The sequence below is a fragment of the Capra hircus genome, chromosome 19, assembly GCF_001704415.2.
Source record: "Capra hircus breed San Clemente chromosome 19, ASM170441v1, whole genome shotgun sequence".
Classification (NCBI taxonomy): domain Eukaryota; kingdom Metazoa; phylum Chordata; class Mammalia; order Artiodactyla; family Bovidae; genus Capra; species Capra hircus.
The window spans coordinates 38,844,931-38,864,162 of NC_030826.1; the positions used below are offsets into that span (position 1 = coordinate 38,844,931).

At 57.7% G+C, this 19,232-nt stretch overlaps 1 protein-coding gene across 2 annotated transcripts in view; it reads right to left on the bottom strand.

The window, feature by feature from the left end:
* Positions 1 to 16,563, bottom strand: part of SRCIN1 (SRC kinase signaling inhibitor 1) — a 73,166-nt gene extending 56,603 nt beyond the window's left edge. The window contains exon 1 of one of the 2 annotated variants that reach the window (XM_018064973.1): positions 16,396 to 16,563. In XM_018064973.1, coding sequence (XP_017920462.1) covers positions 16,396 to 16,561 — 166 coding nt within the window. In that variant the 5' untranslated portion in view covers positions 16,562 to 16,563. Of the gene's footprint in view, positions 1 to 14,070; positions 14,305 to 16,395 lie in introns of those variants that run through there. The other variant, XM_018064972.1, reaches the window with a different exon arrangement.

Here is a 19,232-nt window from a genome sequence, read left to right on the forward strand (position 1 = left end):
TTCCACCTGCTGCCGGAGGGTGGACAGGACTGCGAGTTTCAGCCCTCACCTCACAAGGTAATTACTCTACTGCCCTGCAAGCTGACTGAGAACAAACAGCAAATGTGCGTCCCATCAGGTTCCCTCCCTAGGGATGCTGAGGTTAGTACCGGGAGAGACTCTGGAGGGTGGAAGAGGCGAAGCCTGAGAAGGCAGGAGGAGACTCAGGGTTTCCTGCCTGACTGCTGGGTCCACACTGACCTGGAAGCCTGCTCAGATTCCAGGGGCATCTTTCAGTTCTCCCTGGTGTCTAGACTGAACCATCCCACCAGAGCAGCATCTGGGAAGGGAGAGCATGAGGTGGAAGGCAGGGGAGAAATGCACAGTCTCGCCTTCCATCTGCAAAAGACTCGAAAACTCCAGCCTCCCATCTCAGTTAAATCCACCCATCCGTGTGGAGTGACGAGATGTGAACTCAGCACCAGGCTTGCTGGGTGCTCTGGGGGAAACGGACCAACCGTGAAAGACAGCACTCCTGATTCCCTTCCTCCCACCAGGCATACACTCAGGACGGTCCTCAAGGAGCTCTGAGAGCCACTCTTCATTCAGTTCTCAGATACACCTTGTGAGGTTCTCCCCCATTTTACAGATGAGAAAGCAGAGACTCAGGAAGGGGTGACTGCCCACGGTCAGAGCTGGTAAGTGGAGAAGCCCTGGTCTCGACTGTGGGGTTCTCAGCCGGGATCCCTCTTCCCTCCTCGATGCCCTGCTGATTCATCCCTGAGTCTTCGTATCAGCCCCTGGGCCAGAGCTCCTTATATCCCCTCAGTCTATCTAGCTTCCTAAGAAGGAGGAAGCTTCGAACAGCCCCCTCCCTAGTGAAGAACAGAGACCCTCAGCACCATCCTTTCTGGGGAGACCAAACACCAGAAGAGCAGGGACCCTTCCCCAGGGCAGGGCTGAGAGAGGATGAGGGGCAGGGAGCAGGGCAGCCCCAGGGCCCCCAAAGCCCAGGATGGGAAGGAGGTCCCACTTTTCCACAACCCTCCCCCATACCTCAATTTGGTGCAGAGCACCCCCCCCCCCCGAGCCCCTACCACAGGCTGTGCCAACACCAAACTGCAAGTCCTCCATATTTCAGCAATGCCATCCAGCCGGGGCTTGGATACCTCCAGAAACAGAGAGCTCATTGTGTCTAAGGCACCAGATACCTTGTGGAATCCCTCCTTCCTTAAAGTGAGCCAGAGTCTGTGCCCACGGCCCTCAGAGGGACCTGGGGTGGGTCATGACTTCTCCCTTGGGGCCAGGATGAAGGCCCCCGAACCCAATCTTCTCTCCCCAGCCCAACACCTCAAGTCCCTCCGTCTGTGGCCTGGCTTCAGCCCTGGGCTACCAGCACTGCCCTCTGCTGGGTCGGCCTCATGCTGTCACCTCTCCTGTTAGCTGGTGGCCTTCAGAATGGCTCCAATTGTCCAGACGAGGTCTGAGCAGCCCAGGTGACCCCACTGCGTCTGCACTCGCCAGCCCTCCTCCTGCCCCCAGCCTGTGTGCCAGGAGAAATCAATGCCAGGGCAGACCCAGCCCTGCTCTGGGACCAAGACGGACCTTCCTTGTCCCCTGCTCCTAACTTTCAGGCCTCCCCTGACCTCGGGCCTCAGGGCCAGCTTGACTCTTCCTGCCGGGGATGGATGATTCCTGAGTTCAACCTGCTGGCTCCTTCGAGGCACCTCCCTCTGCCTTCTGATGCCTGGCCTCACTAATGCGGTTCCAGGAGTCTGCTTGGGGTCTTAGCCCCTTCCTAGCAACTAGGGCCCTGTCAGCCCCAGCCAGGCGTATCCCAGCTCCAAACACCAAAGCCTTTGCCCAGGAGTTTGAGTGGGCAGCCTGCTCTGCCCATAATTCTCTGGTTAGTGGCCTGAGGCCCTTGATACCCTGCCCAGCAGCCAGCCATTGCAGGGGTGTGTCCAGCCACTCTAAGGACTGGAAAACCACAGCCCACACGATAACATCTGAAGCATGTTAACCACACAGTGCTTCCTCCTTGTTAACCTACTTCCTCCTCACCAGACTCTGCCCTACTGCCAGAGGGCCCTGGATTGGAAGGAGAGGCTCCCTCATCCCCCGCTTCTTCCAGCACTCTGCCCCGTATCTGCATGCCACGCTCGCACGGTGGCTAATTCTGGCATCTCATCAGACAGTAATTATGGGGGAATCAGCAGCACTGTCATCTCTGCAGCTCGGCACCTGTCACCACGCCACCATCCCCAGGCTGCTGGGCTGGGACCGGAAGCTGAGGGAGGAAGGGTTTACTGGGCTGAGGGGCATCTGCTCCCTCCTCGCCTCCGAAGCCCTCACTTCCTTCAACCCTACCTCCCCACAGGTGTGCCGCGCATGTCAACCAGGTGGCCAGTGGCCACTCCAGAGCTCCCTGTTAGCCAGGCCAGGTATGGAATGCACGTGCTCTGGGTCACACACAGGTGTGTTGAGGAAGGACACAGCACGCCGAGGTTCAAATCAAAAAATGCCCCTTCCCATAAGTGTGACACTGAACAACTTGTTTTACTTCACTGGAGATCAGTTTCTCTAATGGGGAAAATAGTGCCCACCTTGAGCAGAGGGGAAGAAATAAATATATAGAGTATCTAGCCCAGTGGCTGGCACACAGATGATCATGTATTCATTAATAAACAATGCATAATAATAAATTAATAAACACACCTACCGTGTGCTGGGCAATATGAAGATGCCAAGGTAAGTGAACCGCAGTTTAGCAAAGACCACACTGGGTCTAGGCGTGGGTCCTGGCCACACTGGGGTGTAGGCATTTTGTTTGGCTGGTAGTGTTTTATTTTGTTTCTTTGATTTTTAATGCCTTTAAGGAACATAAGCACGCTTCTCTATGGTCCTTATCCACTGCTTCACTCATTTCCGGCCCCTGAAAGAACTGGATTTGCTGCCCCAGGAGAGAGTGTGAACTCAGAGGGGCGACACCAAACTGCAAGTCCTCCCTATTCCAGAACGCCACCCAGCCGGGACTTGGATACCTCCAGAAACAGAAAGCTCATTACATTTAAGGCACCAAACATCTTGCAGTGCTCAGAGGAGCAAGCCTGGAGGTGGTCAGGGAGGGACACTTCAGGGAGGAGCAGAGGTGGGAGGTGACAAAGGCAGGGCCTTCCTGGAAGAGGAGGCGCAGGAGCAGAGGGTCCCAGAGGGAAAGGCGAAGCCCACTCGGAGCTGATGGAGACAGAGGCATCTCAAGGGGTCTTTCCTGGTGCTGGATTTCCGCCTGGCTGCAGCGCCTCTGCTCCTCCAGACCGTTTCCCAGGTGGGTCCTGCTGGTGGAGCTATGACATACGACCACGTCCCCTCGCCCCACAAGCAGCATCTGCTGCCCCAGCCTCGTCACTGGGTCTCTTCCCTAGCCCCACGCAGCCCACCCTCACTAGAGTGGAAAAGGACTCTGGCTAGAATCAAAAGGAGGTATGCACATGAGAATTCTCTAACCTCCAATCCACTTCTGACCCCTGACTTCAGGGTCAGGAAACCCCCCCGAGACTCCCCCAGGGGTGGACCCAGGAATGCAGTAGTGGGAGGGAAGTGGATTCCCAGTGGCTTGAATCACAGGGAACCGTGCTCGCAGGGGTACAGAGAGTGAGGCAAAGGCAGAGCCCTGTACATGCAGCATGAGGGACAGAGGCTAGACTTCAGGCGGAAGGCACAACGGCAGGAGGGGGGAGCGGGGCTGAAGTTACCACGGTGACCCTGGGCATGTTACTTAACCTCTCTCGTCTGTCACCGCCTTTGTAAAACAGAGACTACAGCATGGAGCTCACATGACAGCTATGAGGATGAAATGAAGGGACAGAGGTACAGGGCTTGATCCAGCATATGGCTCATGCAGTTTTGAGCAAAATTCAGTAAATATTGGTCATTTGTATTTTTATTATCACCAGGAATACTTTCCCCCCCAAACTCAGTAATGACTAAATGAACCCCCCATACCTCTCCAGCCCTGCACTCCCTTGCTCTCGCTGAGAGTCTAACCAGAGTCGGCAGAGAGGAGCGGACCCCACAGGGCCCACTTCCAGGGAGGCCTCTGGACCTGGATGATGCCTGCCCCACCACAAACAATCTAATAACCCTTCACAGCACATTTTCAACCCCCTCCCCACATGTTATTCCACTCTGGGTGGTAAAGCCAGATAGGGGTTGCCCTGGGTCTTTACAGATGTAGAAAGTAAGTCTTGGGAGGGACTGAGCTCGCTGTCTCTGGGAGTATTCTGGAAGAGGGTAAGTGAAAGAGGAAGACATTCAGTCTTTCCTCTTTTCCTAGTTCCTGACCCTCAGTCTTGGCCCATCTGTTTGTGTGGAGAAGTGGGGCGGCGGGGGAGGGGGGTGGCTTGTGTGACCAGGACAGGGGCCGAGGGGAAAGGCAGCAATTTCAAGTCACTTCTGCCTTCTCCTGGCAGCAGCCACTGATAGGGGAGGGAGGGGAGCAGCATCGTTGCTCTTTTAGGAAAACGGTAATTTTAATTAAGAGGCAGACAAACGAGCACTCTGCAGATTGTCTCCGAGCAAAGTTATTAAAAAGCCATCAAGGCGGCAGCAGCCACAGTGGCAAGGAGGGCTGCCTGCCCCATCTGCCCGCCTGGGGCCGAAGCATCCCTCAGAGAGTGGAGAAGGGCTGGGGGACACGGAGCCTGCAAACAGCCAAGACAGGGACTCTGCAACCCCTCTTCAAGGTGAGACTGGCGCAGCACTCAGACACTACCTGGCTGGAGCTGCCCCACCCTAGGGAGGGGCTGGGGGAGGTGCAGAAAGGGAACCACAATGGGGCAGCCCCTGCTATGGGCCAGGCTCTGGTCCGGCTGCTGCTTTTCCTATACTCTTCTCAACAAGCCTGCCATTTTATAGGCAAAGACATTGAGGCTCAGAGAGGGAAAGTGGCTTGTCCAAGGCCAGCAGCTCAAACATGGCTTAAGTGAGCATTTGAACCCAGATCAGCTGACTCTCAAGTCCAGTGCTCTAGGCTGCTGGTCCTGGGCACAGAAGTGGGAGGTGGGCTCCCAGAGGCCCTCTGAAGTGGCCTCTGCTCTGGCCCAGCAGTGCTGCTCACAGTCCCCAGGTTGCATGGATTGGGACGTCCAGTCACTGCCGCTTGGCGGGAACACACTAGGAGAGGAGTGCCATTGGGATGCTCAACGGAGACATGCAGTGAGGAGCAGCCGCCAGCAGGGGGAGCAGGGGCGGATGGGCATCAGTGGACAGACGGTCACTGCCCTTCAGAGTCAGGGGGCCAGGCCACAGCCTCAGGCCCCAAAGCCGGTGAACTCTGCCAACCCCTTAACCTCTATCCCCACACCACTTGAGCAACAGAAGAACTTTCACTGTCTTCGTCACTGTTGGCCTCTGAGCCTAGCCCAGTGCCTGGCACAGAGAAGGTGTTCGATAGGTCCATATTGAATGAAGAAATGGATGGATAAACGAATAAACGATTAAATAAATGAAATGAGATCACAGATTTACAAGTACCTATAAACGCAACAAAGCTGTACTGAGGTCGACATGGTCCCATCTTCTCCCATCCCCCTCTGCTGGCTGATGCTGGAACACGGGTTGTCCCCCATAAGAAAGGCCCCTTGCTCCTGACCCCTCTCCCCAGGGCTCCAGTTCCCTCGACAGAGGGTTCCCTCCTCCTCCCCCTGCCCAGCCCCCACTGCACGGAGCTTTGCAGCGAGCACACACATATACGTGCACACGTGTTTGCTCGCACATACTAACTCACATGCACACACGTGCACACATAGATACATTCTCTGCCAGGCAAGGTGCCCTCCCCAGAGTCAAGTCTCTGCTGCCCTCTCCCCAAGCAAAGGCCTGGGCCCACCAGGGATAGCCCCCTCCCCCATTTCGCTGGGGAGCAGTGGGAGGCAGGATGGTAGGGAGAGGCCCCCTCCTGGCTTACCAACCTGGAGACTTTAAACAGAGGGAGCAGAGTCCTGGAGCCTTCCCTCCCGCTGCACGCTGGAGCCCTGGGCGAGGGACAGGAAAGGAGGAAAGTGTGAACGAAGGCCCAGAGCCGGAGGACAGGAGCTGGAGAAAGGATGGGGTGGGGGGCGGGGGCGGGGCGGGGCTCCCACATCGGGATGGGCCGGCCGGACAGGGGCCTCGGCCGTGGGGCAGGAGGGGACAGGGACAGAGCAAGGCAGAGCCTTCAGAGCTGCCCCTTTGGGGGTCCCTGAGGGCTGGGGGGCAGGCAGGACAGAGATGGGGTGCTGGGTCAAGAGCTGGGGCTGAAGGGACAGAAACATTGGTGGGAGACAGACAGGAGACAGACAGCAGGACAACACAAAAAACATGGGGTTCCTCAGAGTGGGGTCCCCAGGACAGACAGCCAACAAACCAGGCCTGGTTCTCCTCCCAGAAACGGGCACAGCCTCTTTACTGGGGGCCCACACAAGACCCCAGATGAGAGCACCTTGGAGGGCCCATCTGCCTCCCCCAGCCAAGGCCACCCCATTCAGGAAGGTTGGTGGGTTCAGAGTTTGAGGGCCTCCCTTCATTGCTCTGCTGAAACCCCCTCCCAGCCCAAGAGACCCCCATTGGCTCCACTCACCAACTAACCTTGAGGAAGGCCCCTTCCTCTGTCTGTAACAGAGGAAGCAGAGGTTCTTCACACCCGACAAGCGCGCGCACGCTCGCTGTGATGGGGACTGTGCCGGAAAATGGCACCCCTGCCCATACCGCCCAAAGCCCTGTGCCCAGCTCCTGCTTCCACGCTCGCCCAATCCTAGCCTGCCAGAGCAGGGTCCCTCTCAGCTGTGCATCCCGCTGCCTCCCTCTCACTCGCTGGAAGTCCTTCTAACTGCACTGCCTCCCCCCCCGGGCCACGCTGCCCATCTTCTGCCTTGCATCTGGCGGTGCGCAGCACTACGACCTGCCTGCCTGGAGACACTGTGGCCTGGGCTTCCTCTTGGGCCCAGCTCTCAGTGGGCTGGTTCAGACCCATCCACGCCCACATCACGTCTGGCTGCAAGCATCCTCAGAGCCCCCTGCCAATCTCATGGTTCCAATTTTCCTACTGATTACCCAAGATGCAGGCACCCTGGGGAGAAGCAACTGTTGTACCCAGATGTTGGGACCTTGGCTGGGTGAAGAAATCAAAAATGTTCACTAACATATCTAACCCCAGAGGGTTTCCTGGACAGGCAGTGGGGTTAGGGGTGGGGCACAGAGGGGCACCAGCTGGGGCACGAAGGCTCAAGAGCCCTAGCTCCTTCCTTACCGCTAGCCTTAAGTGGCAGCTCCAGGGGCCCAGCCCCAAACAGGCTGAGGTGAGAATCTGGGTTTTAAGGAAGACTAAAGAGACTTTCTCATATATGCCCCTTCTTCCTGGGGGAACAGCCACCTATTTTTCACTCTCAATTGGACAGTAAGGAGGAGGATGAGAACAAAGTTTACTATTTACTGAAAGTTCACAATGTGCCAGGAACTCTGCCTAAATTACCTCATTTAATCCTGGTCCACCCTGTGAGGAAACCACCGTGATCAGCCCCAATTTACAGACGAGGAAACTGAACTTCAGAGAGGTGAGGTGACTTGCCCCAAGACACACAGTGAGTGTCAGGGCTGGAATGCCAGCCCAGATCTGTCCGAATCCAGAGCCTGAGCTCTTGACTGTAGATCTGAACTGCTTCCCATCCATCCTCCCCCAGGATTTGTCTGTCTCCCATTCAGTACCATCTGGGAAGTTCTGCCTAGTCTAACTTCCTTCCATCCCATGCTCCAATATAAACTATCTTTCATGGACGGTAGGGGAAGAGAAGGCTTTGCTTCCGTGCCTTTCTGCCTCATCCTAGGAATGGGAGGCAGATAACTCTAACCTTCGGCTGCAGATGGACCAGGGATCAGGGGAAGGGGATGAGCTGTTGGGTTCAGAAGCGGGTTCAGGATCTCCCAAGCTTCATCATTAAATGACTTCTGGCTTTCCAGGAGCCCTTTCCTACTTTCCAGGAGCCCTTTCCTACTTTCCAGTCGCCATGATGGAAGAAGCTCCAGGAAGCCCCTCAAAGGTCTCTTCTCATTTTAACATCCAGAAATCCTCCTGAGCACCCAGACTAGGGAGTGTCTGTAAAGTCAGGGGCAGCAAAGCGAGAGACACTGTCAGTCCTAGTAGCCCTGGCTTTTCCTCAGAGTTCCAGTTTTCAACTTAGAAGGAGGCTGAGGCAAGAATGGGGACTCATTCAGGCCAGCCTGACCATGGGGAGGGGCTGGACTGGCATGGGGACAGCCCAGGAGAGGAGGCAGAGAGGCCCGGATGTATCTGCAAGGGCTTCAGTGAGCCGTGGCATGCCTTCCCAGTGAACTGGGATCGTTAATTCTTCCCCAGTGAGGCAGATGCTGGGCCTGGGGTGAAGCCACAGATGCCTGCTGTGCCTGCAATTATCAGTTGCCCTGGGGTGGAAGAAGGCAGGACGGACCTTCTCTGCCTCCTAGGCTTTGCACAAACATCTCCAGCTAGGGCCGCAACATGGGGGTCTCTGGCTCTGGGCCCCCCGCCCCTGGTGTGGGCCCCTGGGTCTGAGGTCTCCAGCACACTCTGTGGCTAGGGTGGAAAAGAGGCCAGGGTGCTGGGATAATGATGTTTGCCAAGGTGTGGCAGGCAGGCACGTGAAAAACCCAGCTCCTTCCCAGTCTTAACGCCACTCCACTCCGGGATATGCAAGCAACTGGGCCAGGTGGCTGAGGCTACCAGGAACCAGGAAAAGGTTGTGGGGGAGATGAGCCACCAGCTGGAAGTGCCTCCGCAGATGAAAATATGGACTGGATTATAGTCCCTGGTTGGAATGGAGTGCAGCAAAGCCTTTCTAGGGTGGGAGGAAAATGGACGTAGTGGAATCCTATAGCCTCTCCCTTACCCATCCTCTGGGCCCAATGGACAGATTTAGACAAGGTATGCCTTTGGAGCAGGAAGGACTGTTTGTAAGACATGTGCAGGCACACAAAAGCACCAGTATTCTCTTGGGCCAAATCTCCATTTTTCCTGGTTTTTCTGGAGCTGGGAAGTATTATTCCCACTCTCTGTATGGCAAGGCCTGTATTATCTCAGGAGAGAGGAGATGGGTAGAACCTGTGACAGCTTGAAGGGACCTTGGATTTTCTAGTTCTATCCTCTTTCTCACACCAGGGACACTGAAGACCAGAGGAGGCAACTAACTTGCCCGATGTCACACAGCAGTAGGGAGGCAGGCAACCTGGCACCATGCAATGCGTGGTCTTCACCGTGCACTTGACCTCTCTGCCCTGGGGGGTCAAAGCCGGATTTCCCTGTCCCTTCTCCTCCCCAGCAGCTCTGAACCCCCCTCCATCATGGCCCCCTGAACTCTGCCAGCCGCCACGGCCACACGAGATTGAACTGGACCTACCAAGCTCCTGTCAATAGCCCAAAGGTCATCTCAAAGGTCATATTAACCAGTCCCCTGCACCTAGGTACAACACTAGCCTACTTGCGTTCATATATTCCTATCATCGAGGGAAAGATGCACACACAGCACCTCAGAGCAGCCACCCTTCATGCACCGGGAGATTTCCTTCCCATCTAACCTCGATTCCTCCTGCTGCAGCGTGGGCCTGTTTCTTCTCAAGCTGTCCTGAGCAAAGACAGGGGGAGGGGAAGAACAGGATTCCCAGCCTCCAAACCCTCTGTCTGCCCACCTACAGCAGAGAGGATGAGGGCAGAGTGTCCCAGGGTGGCTGGGCCCTGAGCCCAGTGCGCTGTGCGAGGGGCAGGAGGGCTGCGGTGGCAGCTTGAATGTGGGAGAAACAGCTCTTCTTGGAATTGTCCTTCCAGCTTCTCATTCCCTGCAAACTCCTGCATCTCGCGTTAGGGGAGGGTCTCCACTGCGTTCAGAGACGGCCATCCCCTCCCCATACCATTCGTTGTTTCTTACGTGACAGGCACTGTGCTGGACATTTTCATCCGTTGTTTCACTTAAGCGTCACAACAATTCTGTAGTCAGAAACTTGCCTGCTGGGCCAGTTCCTCCCTGAGACTAAATCTAACCTGGATCCCTCTTGCTGCATTTCCTCTGGTCTGTCCTCCATGGCGGTGGAGAGGTGATTTTTGCTCCTGTCTTCAGAAATCCCATCTTACTCAGTGGCCCACCTTATCTTGCCCAGGCTGCCAACCTTTACCCCAGTATTGCCCCATGTGATGGGCATTATGAGGGGATGGGTGAAAGAAACTGAGGCAGGTTGAGGGTTGAGAAGCAGGACACTGGCCTGTACCAAACACAGCACTGAGCACGTGGCAGGGGAGGAGGACCGTGAGGTCAGGCAGTGTGCTGACTGGGCAGCGCCCGACATGCAATGATCCTGGTCTCGGTGACCATCTCTCAGGTCCAAGTTCCTACCCACATATACCTAGAGCCCAGGTGCCTGAGCAGAAGTGAGTAGGGGCATAAGATGGCAGGACCTGTCCTGGGCTGCGGGAGGCAGCTGAAGCCAGAAAGAGGTACTGTTACACCTAGCTAAGCTCCTGGCATGTAGAGGGTACTTAGGCCCTGAGACAGAGGACGGAGACCTCCAAGCCCCTCTGCCCATCTCACTGGGGTTTCACACAACTAGTGGTAGCCACAAGCAACTGCAGTGAATTCACACCACTTGGCTTTCCTGTTGGACTTCTCGGAGCAGGACTGACAAGGGCAGGGGTCCCCTCCACTAGGGCTACCCCCTTATTCTGCCTCTAGCAGGGCTGGAACACAGGAGCCACCTCCCTAGGGAATTCTCAGACCCCCCCCCCCCCCCAGCTTCCATCCCTCTGGGAGATTCCCGCAGTGATAGCCTGGGCCAATGGGCAAGGGGAGTCTGAGTGGTGGGTTGGGCTCTGGTCCCTGTGGGCGGCACCCTCCCCTTTCAAGCAGGCACCATTAATGTATGCAAAGCATATGCAAATCACCCAGAAGAGAGACACAACATCGGTGGAATGACAGAAGAGACCTTGGAGAGGAGCCAGCCCGCCCCCTTTTTTCACAGGTGAGGAGAGGCCCTTGCCAGGAAGGGACTTGCTCAAGGTCACGCGGACATTTGGGCGCTAACCCTAACCCAAACGAACGAAGGATCCTAAGAAGGTCTCTTTACTCAGCCTGGTGCTCTTCCCATGACGGTCTTGTTTTCCATATGGGGGGCTTACAGGATGGTGCAGGGGTCTCAGGGTCTGTACAGGGTTCCCTTGGCCACCTCCCTTCCCCATCTGAGCCTGGGTAGTGGGTGTGGGGAAACCGTGGGCCAGGGCGGCAATGATGCCTGGGGCAGTGGGTGACCAGAGGGGTGACAGGGCCAGAGGCCGAGGCGCTGGTTTCCCGTCAGCCAGACAGCAGTAGGTGGCAGGAGAAGTTGAGTGTCTAAAGCCCAATGTCAGGGCAAGGTGCCCGCTGTGTGCGGGGAGGGGGACAGCGCCCTCACCACACACACATCTCTAAGTGCTCTGCAGCCCCCTTCCGCCTGGCCTCTGGTAACTATGACACCTGACAGACCATAATAGTCCATTCAAGCCCATCCCTTCTGTGGCTGCAGCTCCCCTTCCCCACCCCTCCCCACCAACTTGGCTTCTCAGCCTTCCAGTCGGTCCTAGAAAGCAGGACAGATGCTATGGAAAGAAGACAGACAGATCGGAGGGGGCAGACGGGGAGAAAAGGGGAGACTCGGGAGTCGAGTGAGGGAGACAAAGAGGAGAGAGCGCAGGAAGGGCAGAGCGGGAGAGATGGAGGGGCGGAGGGGACGGGGGAAGAAAGCGGAGAGTCTGAGAAGCAGAGCTGTTCCTGAATGTAGGAACGGTGGAGCTGAGGGGGCCCCCAGTCTCCAGACCTGATGGGCAAGGCTGGAGCCCGGCTGAGGGTCATGGGAACCCCATCGAGGCCCGAGGGAGTCCGGGACCATGTCCCTGCCCCTCTGCCCATCTCCCCAGCAAATCCCCCGGCTGCCAGGAAATCGGTCCTCCCTTCTCTGCCTCCCTCCGCTCTCTTCCCCTCCCTCCCTCGGGGCAGGCAAGCGCAGCTTCCCAGCCAAATCCAAAGCCTTCATCTCCGCTTTTCAGAGCTGGGAATGAAAGAAGGGGAAGCAAATGCAGCCCTCAAACCCGCTGACGGCCAGATTTTTATTATCTTTGCTCCAATGGGCCCTAGGAAGCCAACAAGGGATTCTTCAAAGAGCATCTGAGTGGCTCATTGAAGCCTGCACCTGCACCAGCCCACCCACAACAGGCAGCCAGGGCCTAGGGGGGCACAACCTGTCCCCCACCTCCCACCAAACCCAGAGGCCAGTGGGAGGTTGCCAGGAGCCTCACCCTCAGCTCCCTGTGCCTAGTCAGGGGCTGTTCGGTCAGACTGCCAGGCTCAGAGGCCAGATGCCGGCCCACTGGGCCTCGGAGGCAGTCTCTGTCCCTCTCTGGACCTCGAAGACACAGACGAAGGAAGAAATCGGATCTCCTTGCCAGGGGTTGGAGGAGACAAGTGCTTGGGATTCCTCGAAAGCAAAGCTTTCATGGCAAGCTCCAGATCCATCCCTGAACTCTCTGCCTGCCCCCTCAAGGGCCTACTGTCTCCCTTCCAACGGAGCAGCCCCTCCCTTCTAGAGCCTGGCCCCACTACTCGGGATGATTCTCGGACTCCAAACACAGCTCCCTCAGGTCAAAACCCCGTCTCCTTTCCTTCCCCAAGACCTAACCTGGAGTAGAGACGGGACTATAACAGATGTGATACCTCCAAGAGCCCAGCCCCCTCCCTGTTCGAACTGGGCAGCCGTGCCACCATTAGCCCCAGCTCTGACCACACCGGTGAGATCGATGCCCACAGCCAAAGAAGGAATCAATGGTTCTAATTAAACCTTTTTTCCAGGGTGGGTCCCTGGCCAGAGAGAGAAAAAGAGAGATCACCTGAGGCTTTGCATCACAGCACCCAACTCTGTACCCTGTATATATTTAAGAGACCTGGAACCCTGGATTCCCAGCAGGAATCAGGCCATGAAGACCCCAGACACCATCCCCTCCTCATTAGGCAAGGAGAAAAGGAGACAAGCAGAAAGAATGGAGCAGGGGACAAGCCTCCCAATTCCCAGGGACTTTCCCCTAGGAGGGCTCCCGGTCTCCATTCAGCACTGCCTGAAGACCACAGCTGCTTCTTCCAGATCTCCAGAGCACACTTGCGTCTCCATCCCAGCCCTGAGGGTCATCACAGAGACCTGGCCATCGTGGTAAGGGCGGAAGGAGCAGGGCTGGGGTGGGGGGCGGCACTGGACAAAGACCCTCTTGTCCCCAAGGCACGGTGGCAGGAAGCCAGGGCAAAGCCTTTGCACTCGCTGCCAACGGTGCCTGGGTGCCAGGCAGTCTGGGTGGAGGGGGAATCTTATTCTTGGAACACCCTCCCCTTATGCCTTATCCCTTGCTTCTACACTAGGCCACCAGTTAAGTCTCTGCCTCAACAACTCCCAGCTTGCCCAGAGCCTTCCTTCCTGTATGAATGCAGGACCCGACACTTGCCCACAGTGGCCCCAGCCAGCAGAAGACCTCACACATAAACCACAACTGCCCCCCACATTCGTACACATGCACAGCCATGCCAGAAACCACCACCACCACAGCTGCCACCAGTGACGACGGAGCCCCACATTTTCACAGTGACAGTCTCCATCAAATGCCTCATCAGTTCTTTAAGACAGCAAGAGGGATAGGGAAGGGAATATGAGAAACTGAGGCACAGAGTTAGACAGCAAAGCAGTTGGCTCAAGGTCACCCAGACCAAGATATTCAGAGTTGGAAAGAAGGCATCCTATCCCCGCCCCAAAGTGCTCAAACTCAGCACCAATGAATATTCAGACTCACAAGCCTGGAAGTCTGATTACCTATCCCCTCTCCCAGCCCTCATCTGTTTTTCCCTTCCCGAAACAACAGGAGTTCGAACATCTTCTGTAAGCCTCCAGCCAGGAACCCACTTCCCTTCAAGTTGGGGGCTACAAGACCTGCTGGTTCCCTAGTATTGGACAAGAGGGACTGCCAGTCCGGGATGTCCTCGCACATTCCCTGTTCTTGCTCACCTGGCTCCCCTCGGCCCCCGGGGTCCCTCGGTCCGGCCTCCTCCCTGGGAGATCGGGCTCTGCCCTCCGCTGTCCTCTCCCACCAGGCCAGGGCAAAGCGCCGGAGGCACTGCCAGGGCTGCATGGGGAGGGGTGGGGCGGGGGGGCTTGCACCAGCAGCCGCACACGCCCCGCCGGGCCCTGCCAGCCGAGCTGCGGAGGCACCCGGCCGGCCCCCTCTGCTTCCACCAGCATCCTGCTGCCCCCACCGACAGGACTCGGAGCTGGCCCAGGAGCTTCTGACGTAGCAAGGGGGTGCGTGGGAGGGGAGGGGGGAGCTTAGCGCGGCCCCTCCCCAGCCCCGCCCTCTGCCGCTCAGCTTCCCTCAGTCCCTACCTCCTCATTCACCCTAGACGCTCTCTCCAGCTGGGGGCGCCCTCTCCCGCCCTCTGGCCTCTTCACCCCGACTTAAGATCACATGGCCCCTCCCCCAGTCCTTCCCTCTCGGGGCCCCTCCCTGCCCGCCAGTCGAGATGGGAGCGGGTCCCCAGTTTCTGCAACTGCTACCTTGCTACCCAGGCTCCCAGGTCTCCAGGGTTAGGGCCTCGAGGTGACGGGAGGGTGGGAAGGTGTTGAGGGGAAGGAAAGGGGAAGGGGGCGGGAACACAGGCTGGTATCCTGGCAACACAGCCAATCCCAGAATACATTCATCCCCTTCCTTCCCTGGGGGGCTGGCGCAAAGCGCCTACCACCACCATCCAAGGGCGTGCACCCCATTCTGGGACCTGGGGGGAAAGAGAGGCCCTTGATGCTCCCACCACCTCTCCATCCCCTTCGCCTCTCGGCATCCTCCTCTTCATCCACCTCGGATGGACCACTCCCTCCCCCACTCCCTTCACCATCCATCCCCCTTTCTCTTCTCTCCTTCCTTCCCTGCCCCGCGCAAACCTCTTTAAAATTGAACCCCCCACCTCTCCGGGGCTCCCTTCCCCGGGCCTCACGAGGCCCTCCCCACCCGGTCTCCAGCCTCGCCAATGCCGGACCCCTTCTCTGGACCCAGCACTCTTCTCGCCCGGTCCTTCTCCGGAGCCCGGCACGCCGCGGTCCCCTGCCCCCCAACACACCTGCGACCCGAGCACCCCTTGCCCCGCCGGCCGCCGCCTCCCCGGCCCGGTCGCCGCCCCCGCCCCCGGCCGAGGGGAAAACACACAAAGAAAACAGAAATACCTTCCACTTAAGCATGGAGGCACATTAGGAAGGAGAGAGACAGGGACATGCCTTGGGACGGAGCGTTCCCCATCGGGCGGGGGCGCGGGGGGCGGGGGCCCCGGGCCGGCCTGCCTGGCGCTTGCCCTCTCGCCGCCTCGCGGGCTCCTCGCTGGGCCCCAGCCCCGGGGCGCGGTGCCAGGCGGGCGGGCCGGGGGCGCGGGCCCCGCCGGGGTGGACCAGCTGGGAGGGCGCCGGCGGCCGGGCGTGTGGGTACGCGCGCGCGCGCGGGCGTGTCACCGAGTGTGCGAGAGCGAGTGTGTATGTGTGTGTGTGTGTGCGCGCGCGCGGGGGCCGGTGCGGGTGTGTCACTGCGGGCGGGAGCGCGCGCGGCGCGAGCACGCGCGTGTGGCTGGAACGTACAAAGGGCCTCTGGGGTGGCAGGGAGCTGGGAGGGGAGGGGGCCGGCGCCTCCAGCCTTCCAGTTGTGCGGCTGGATCCCGCGGCTCGCGGCCTGGCCGCGGATGCGGGGCGCGCTCAGGCCTCCCCCCCGCTGCACCTGCTTCTCATACCCTGAGCAGTCCTCAAGCCATGATAGAGACAATTGCCTAAAGCCGGGAGCCGGCCTCGAAGGAGGGGGGTGCATCTCGAGGGTGTGGGAACTTGTTCTCCAAGCCCTGGCGCGCCGTGGGATGAAGAAACATTGGGGGAGGTACGGGGCAGGGAGGGACCAGGGGTTACTCTTCAGCCAAGGTGACCTCCGAAAGCCACAGCTCCCTATGCAGAGAGAGTCTGGATCTTCCTCTGCCGGGACGCTCCCCTTGTCCCCTCCTTAGACCTGGCTCGGCCAAGGGGACCCAGTCCCCCGGCGCCCCCTGCTGGGCTGTCTCCTCCCCCCTCCCCCCAGCTCGGGTTGCGGCCCCTCCTACAGGCGTCTGCTGAAACTGCAGGGGCCGGCGCTGTGAGTGAGGGGAGTCTCTGCCCATCTGCCAAGTAGGACCCCAAAAGAGGGCGCTCCAGCTCCTGCCCCTCTCACACCTCCCTTGGCGACGTCGTAGTCACCTCCAGGAAACCTGCAAAGCGCCAGCTCTACCCACCCCTGCCGTACTCCCACCCCCTCCCTGTCCCACCATAGCCTACCTGTTGGCTCCACAGACTTCTCCAGGTGACTCTGTCCCCTCCTCCCGTCCTGGTTGCTTGCTACCTCTCTCTCTCTGATTCTCTGTCCTGTCCCCTCTCTTCCAAACTTCTCTTGGGGAGGGGAAAGTGGGCCAAGACCCCTGTCCCTTTTGCTTCCTCCTGGCATTCCCAAAGCCAGCTTAGATGAGCAAGGAAGGGACACAGTGCCTCTCTTCGCTGCAGGCCACCAGGCAGAGTGGCAGGCAGGCCGGCTGAGAGACAGAGGAGGAGACCCCACCCCAAGTGGCCCGAATGACAAACCGGTTTCCCCACTTCCTGGTCTACCCAGTTGCAGCCTTAATCCAGACTCTCTCTTCCACTTTCCTTCCCGCCCCCAGGCCTGCCCTGAGCCAAGCACACTGCCTGGCTCAGGGCAACTCTGATGCCCCTTAGAAATTTCTCTCCAGCTACAGTAACTTAGGTGGCCTGGCCAGGGTAGGAAGAGGAGGGGCTCCAGACAGACAGCTCAGGAGGGCAGCCAAGCGCGTCCTGGACACACCGTCGGGGCACACGACCCCAGCAGTCGGCTCCCTGACTTCTCCCCTCCTGGGCCAGCTGCCTCTCCCTCTGCCAACTGGACGGTGCCCATCTTTTTGCCTTTGAGCATGCTGCAGGCACTCATCCAGCTCTCGGGTTGGCTGCCTGCCCAGGATGGGCATGGGAGGCAGCAGGCCCTGTGTAGAGGCAGGGTCGGCAAGGGGAGGGATGGCTTCCCTTCAGCTACATGGACACCACCTCCCAAGCCTCTCAGAGCCCAGAGGCTAGGGACTGATGCTGCTGCTCCTCCTTCTCCATCCAGGCCCCCAACTCAACCACACAGGATGCTGCCCCTCTCTTCCCCCTCAGGTTACCCCCCCCACCATGAGACAAGGTCTCTCCTCCATATTGTGCCCACCTAATATGCGTGCATGCTAAGTCAATTCAGTCTTGTCCAACTCTTTGCAACTCCGTGGACTGTGGCCTGCCAGGTTCCTCTGTCCATGGGATACTCCAGGCAAGAATACTGGAGTGGGTTGCCATGCTCTCCTCCAGGACATCTTCCTGACCCAAGGATCAAACCTGTGTCTTCTGTGGCTCCTGCATTGCAGGTGGATTCTTTACCTGTTGAGCCAAAGGGGAAGCACCCCCCTCCCCGTGCTACCTAATATGCTTTATTCATGTTCTCTAATTTAAGCATCTCAACAACCCTGCAAAAGTGGCTGTTTTCAGCCCCATTTCAGAGAGAAAGGAGTTGAGGATCAGAGAGGCATAACCACTTGCCTAATCTAAGAGTAGCAAAGGTGAAATTCAAATCCAGACATGCCTGACGCCAAAGCTCCCAGCCTCCTTTTATATCACCACCACCATCTCCTTAGCCGGTGGGCTGCCTGAAGGTGAGGCCTAATATCTGACACACTCTCATGACCTTAAAGGAAAGGAAGAGAACTGGGCGCAGGAACATGACTGAAGCTTAAAACTAATTATTTATGTCAGAGTTGAGGAACTGGGCATTATCTCCTGGATGAAGACTGGAAAGATGCTTGTCCTGTCACATGGAGGTTTTTCTGGCCTTTACACTAGATTGCAATAAGCCACGGCCTTGGGGACTTGGGGAGGGGGACTCTGTGAATTAGCCCCCAGAAATTGGGAATAATTTCAAGCGTGTTAGCAGGACAATGCATCCATCAGTCATTACCCTAAGGTGACCTCCCACATGAAAGCCACTCCATAGTGAGGGGCTTAAATCAGATTCAGGTATCATTTTTTGTGTGGCTCACTTGTTACAGACAGATCCTAAACATTTCTGATCATCTTCATAGCTGTGAGCTCATTTGAACCCCTCCTTCTCTCAGTCCAGGATTTCCTCCACTTAATCCAGGACTCCATGGGTCCCGTTGAGAGGTGAGAAGGAATACAGCTGTGAATGGAAATACAGACCCTTGAGGCCCGAGTTGAGCCGGAGAGCAGATGGCCTGACACCAGCCACCCTCATTGACCCCACCCAATCCTCTAATATCACCGACTCACTGGACAGGACTTTGAGCAAACTGCTGGGAGATGGTGAAGGACTGGGAAGCCTGGTGTGCTGCAGTCCAAGGGGTCGCAGAGTCAGACATGACTTAGCAACTGAACAATAGCAACAACAAATTCTCTGTCCCCACCCCCCAGGGAAGATAGATGCTTGCTCCCCTTCCTATCCAATCTCAAAAGCCAAGGCTCCTTCTCCTAGGGAGAAGTCTGGAGGAAGCCATCGCCTCTGATCAGAGCTAGAGAAACACAGGTATTATTTCTCCAGCTGAGAAACCAGAATTGCTCCTGGAAGCTGGCGTGGTGCCCAGGCACAAGAAATGTGCCAGCTGCCTCCACCTGAGATGCTTCAGGTGCCACCCCACCCCCACCCTCATTCCTCAACAGGTAACTTCTCTCTGGCCTTCCTCCCCTGCATCTCTGACTACCTCTTGGTTGAAAGGGGGCTGCTGGCTTGTTTGAGATGTTGGAACAGCAGATCAGCAGATCAGCAGCAGATCGTTAACCACCTACCTGGCCCTTCTCACTCCACCCAGACCAAGGGAGCAAAGTTAAGAGGGAGCACCCTAGAAGTGAAAATTCTCAGCATCACTTCTCCTTCCCCAAGGGTGTTCAGAGCCAGGGTTGCACCTGGACAAACATCTGGGCAGGAAGAGGGAGAAGGGGCCTGGTGTGGGCTGAGGGGCACACGGGCCTCTAGGGAAAGCCACAAGGGAAAAGGTGATGTGAAAAATGATAGTGGGAAACTCCAAACTGCTCATTCAGCCACCTTGGAGGCCCCCAGCTCAGAT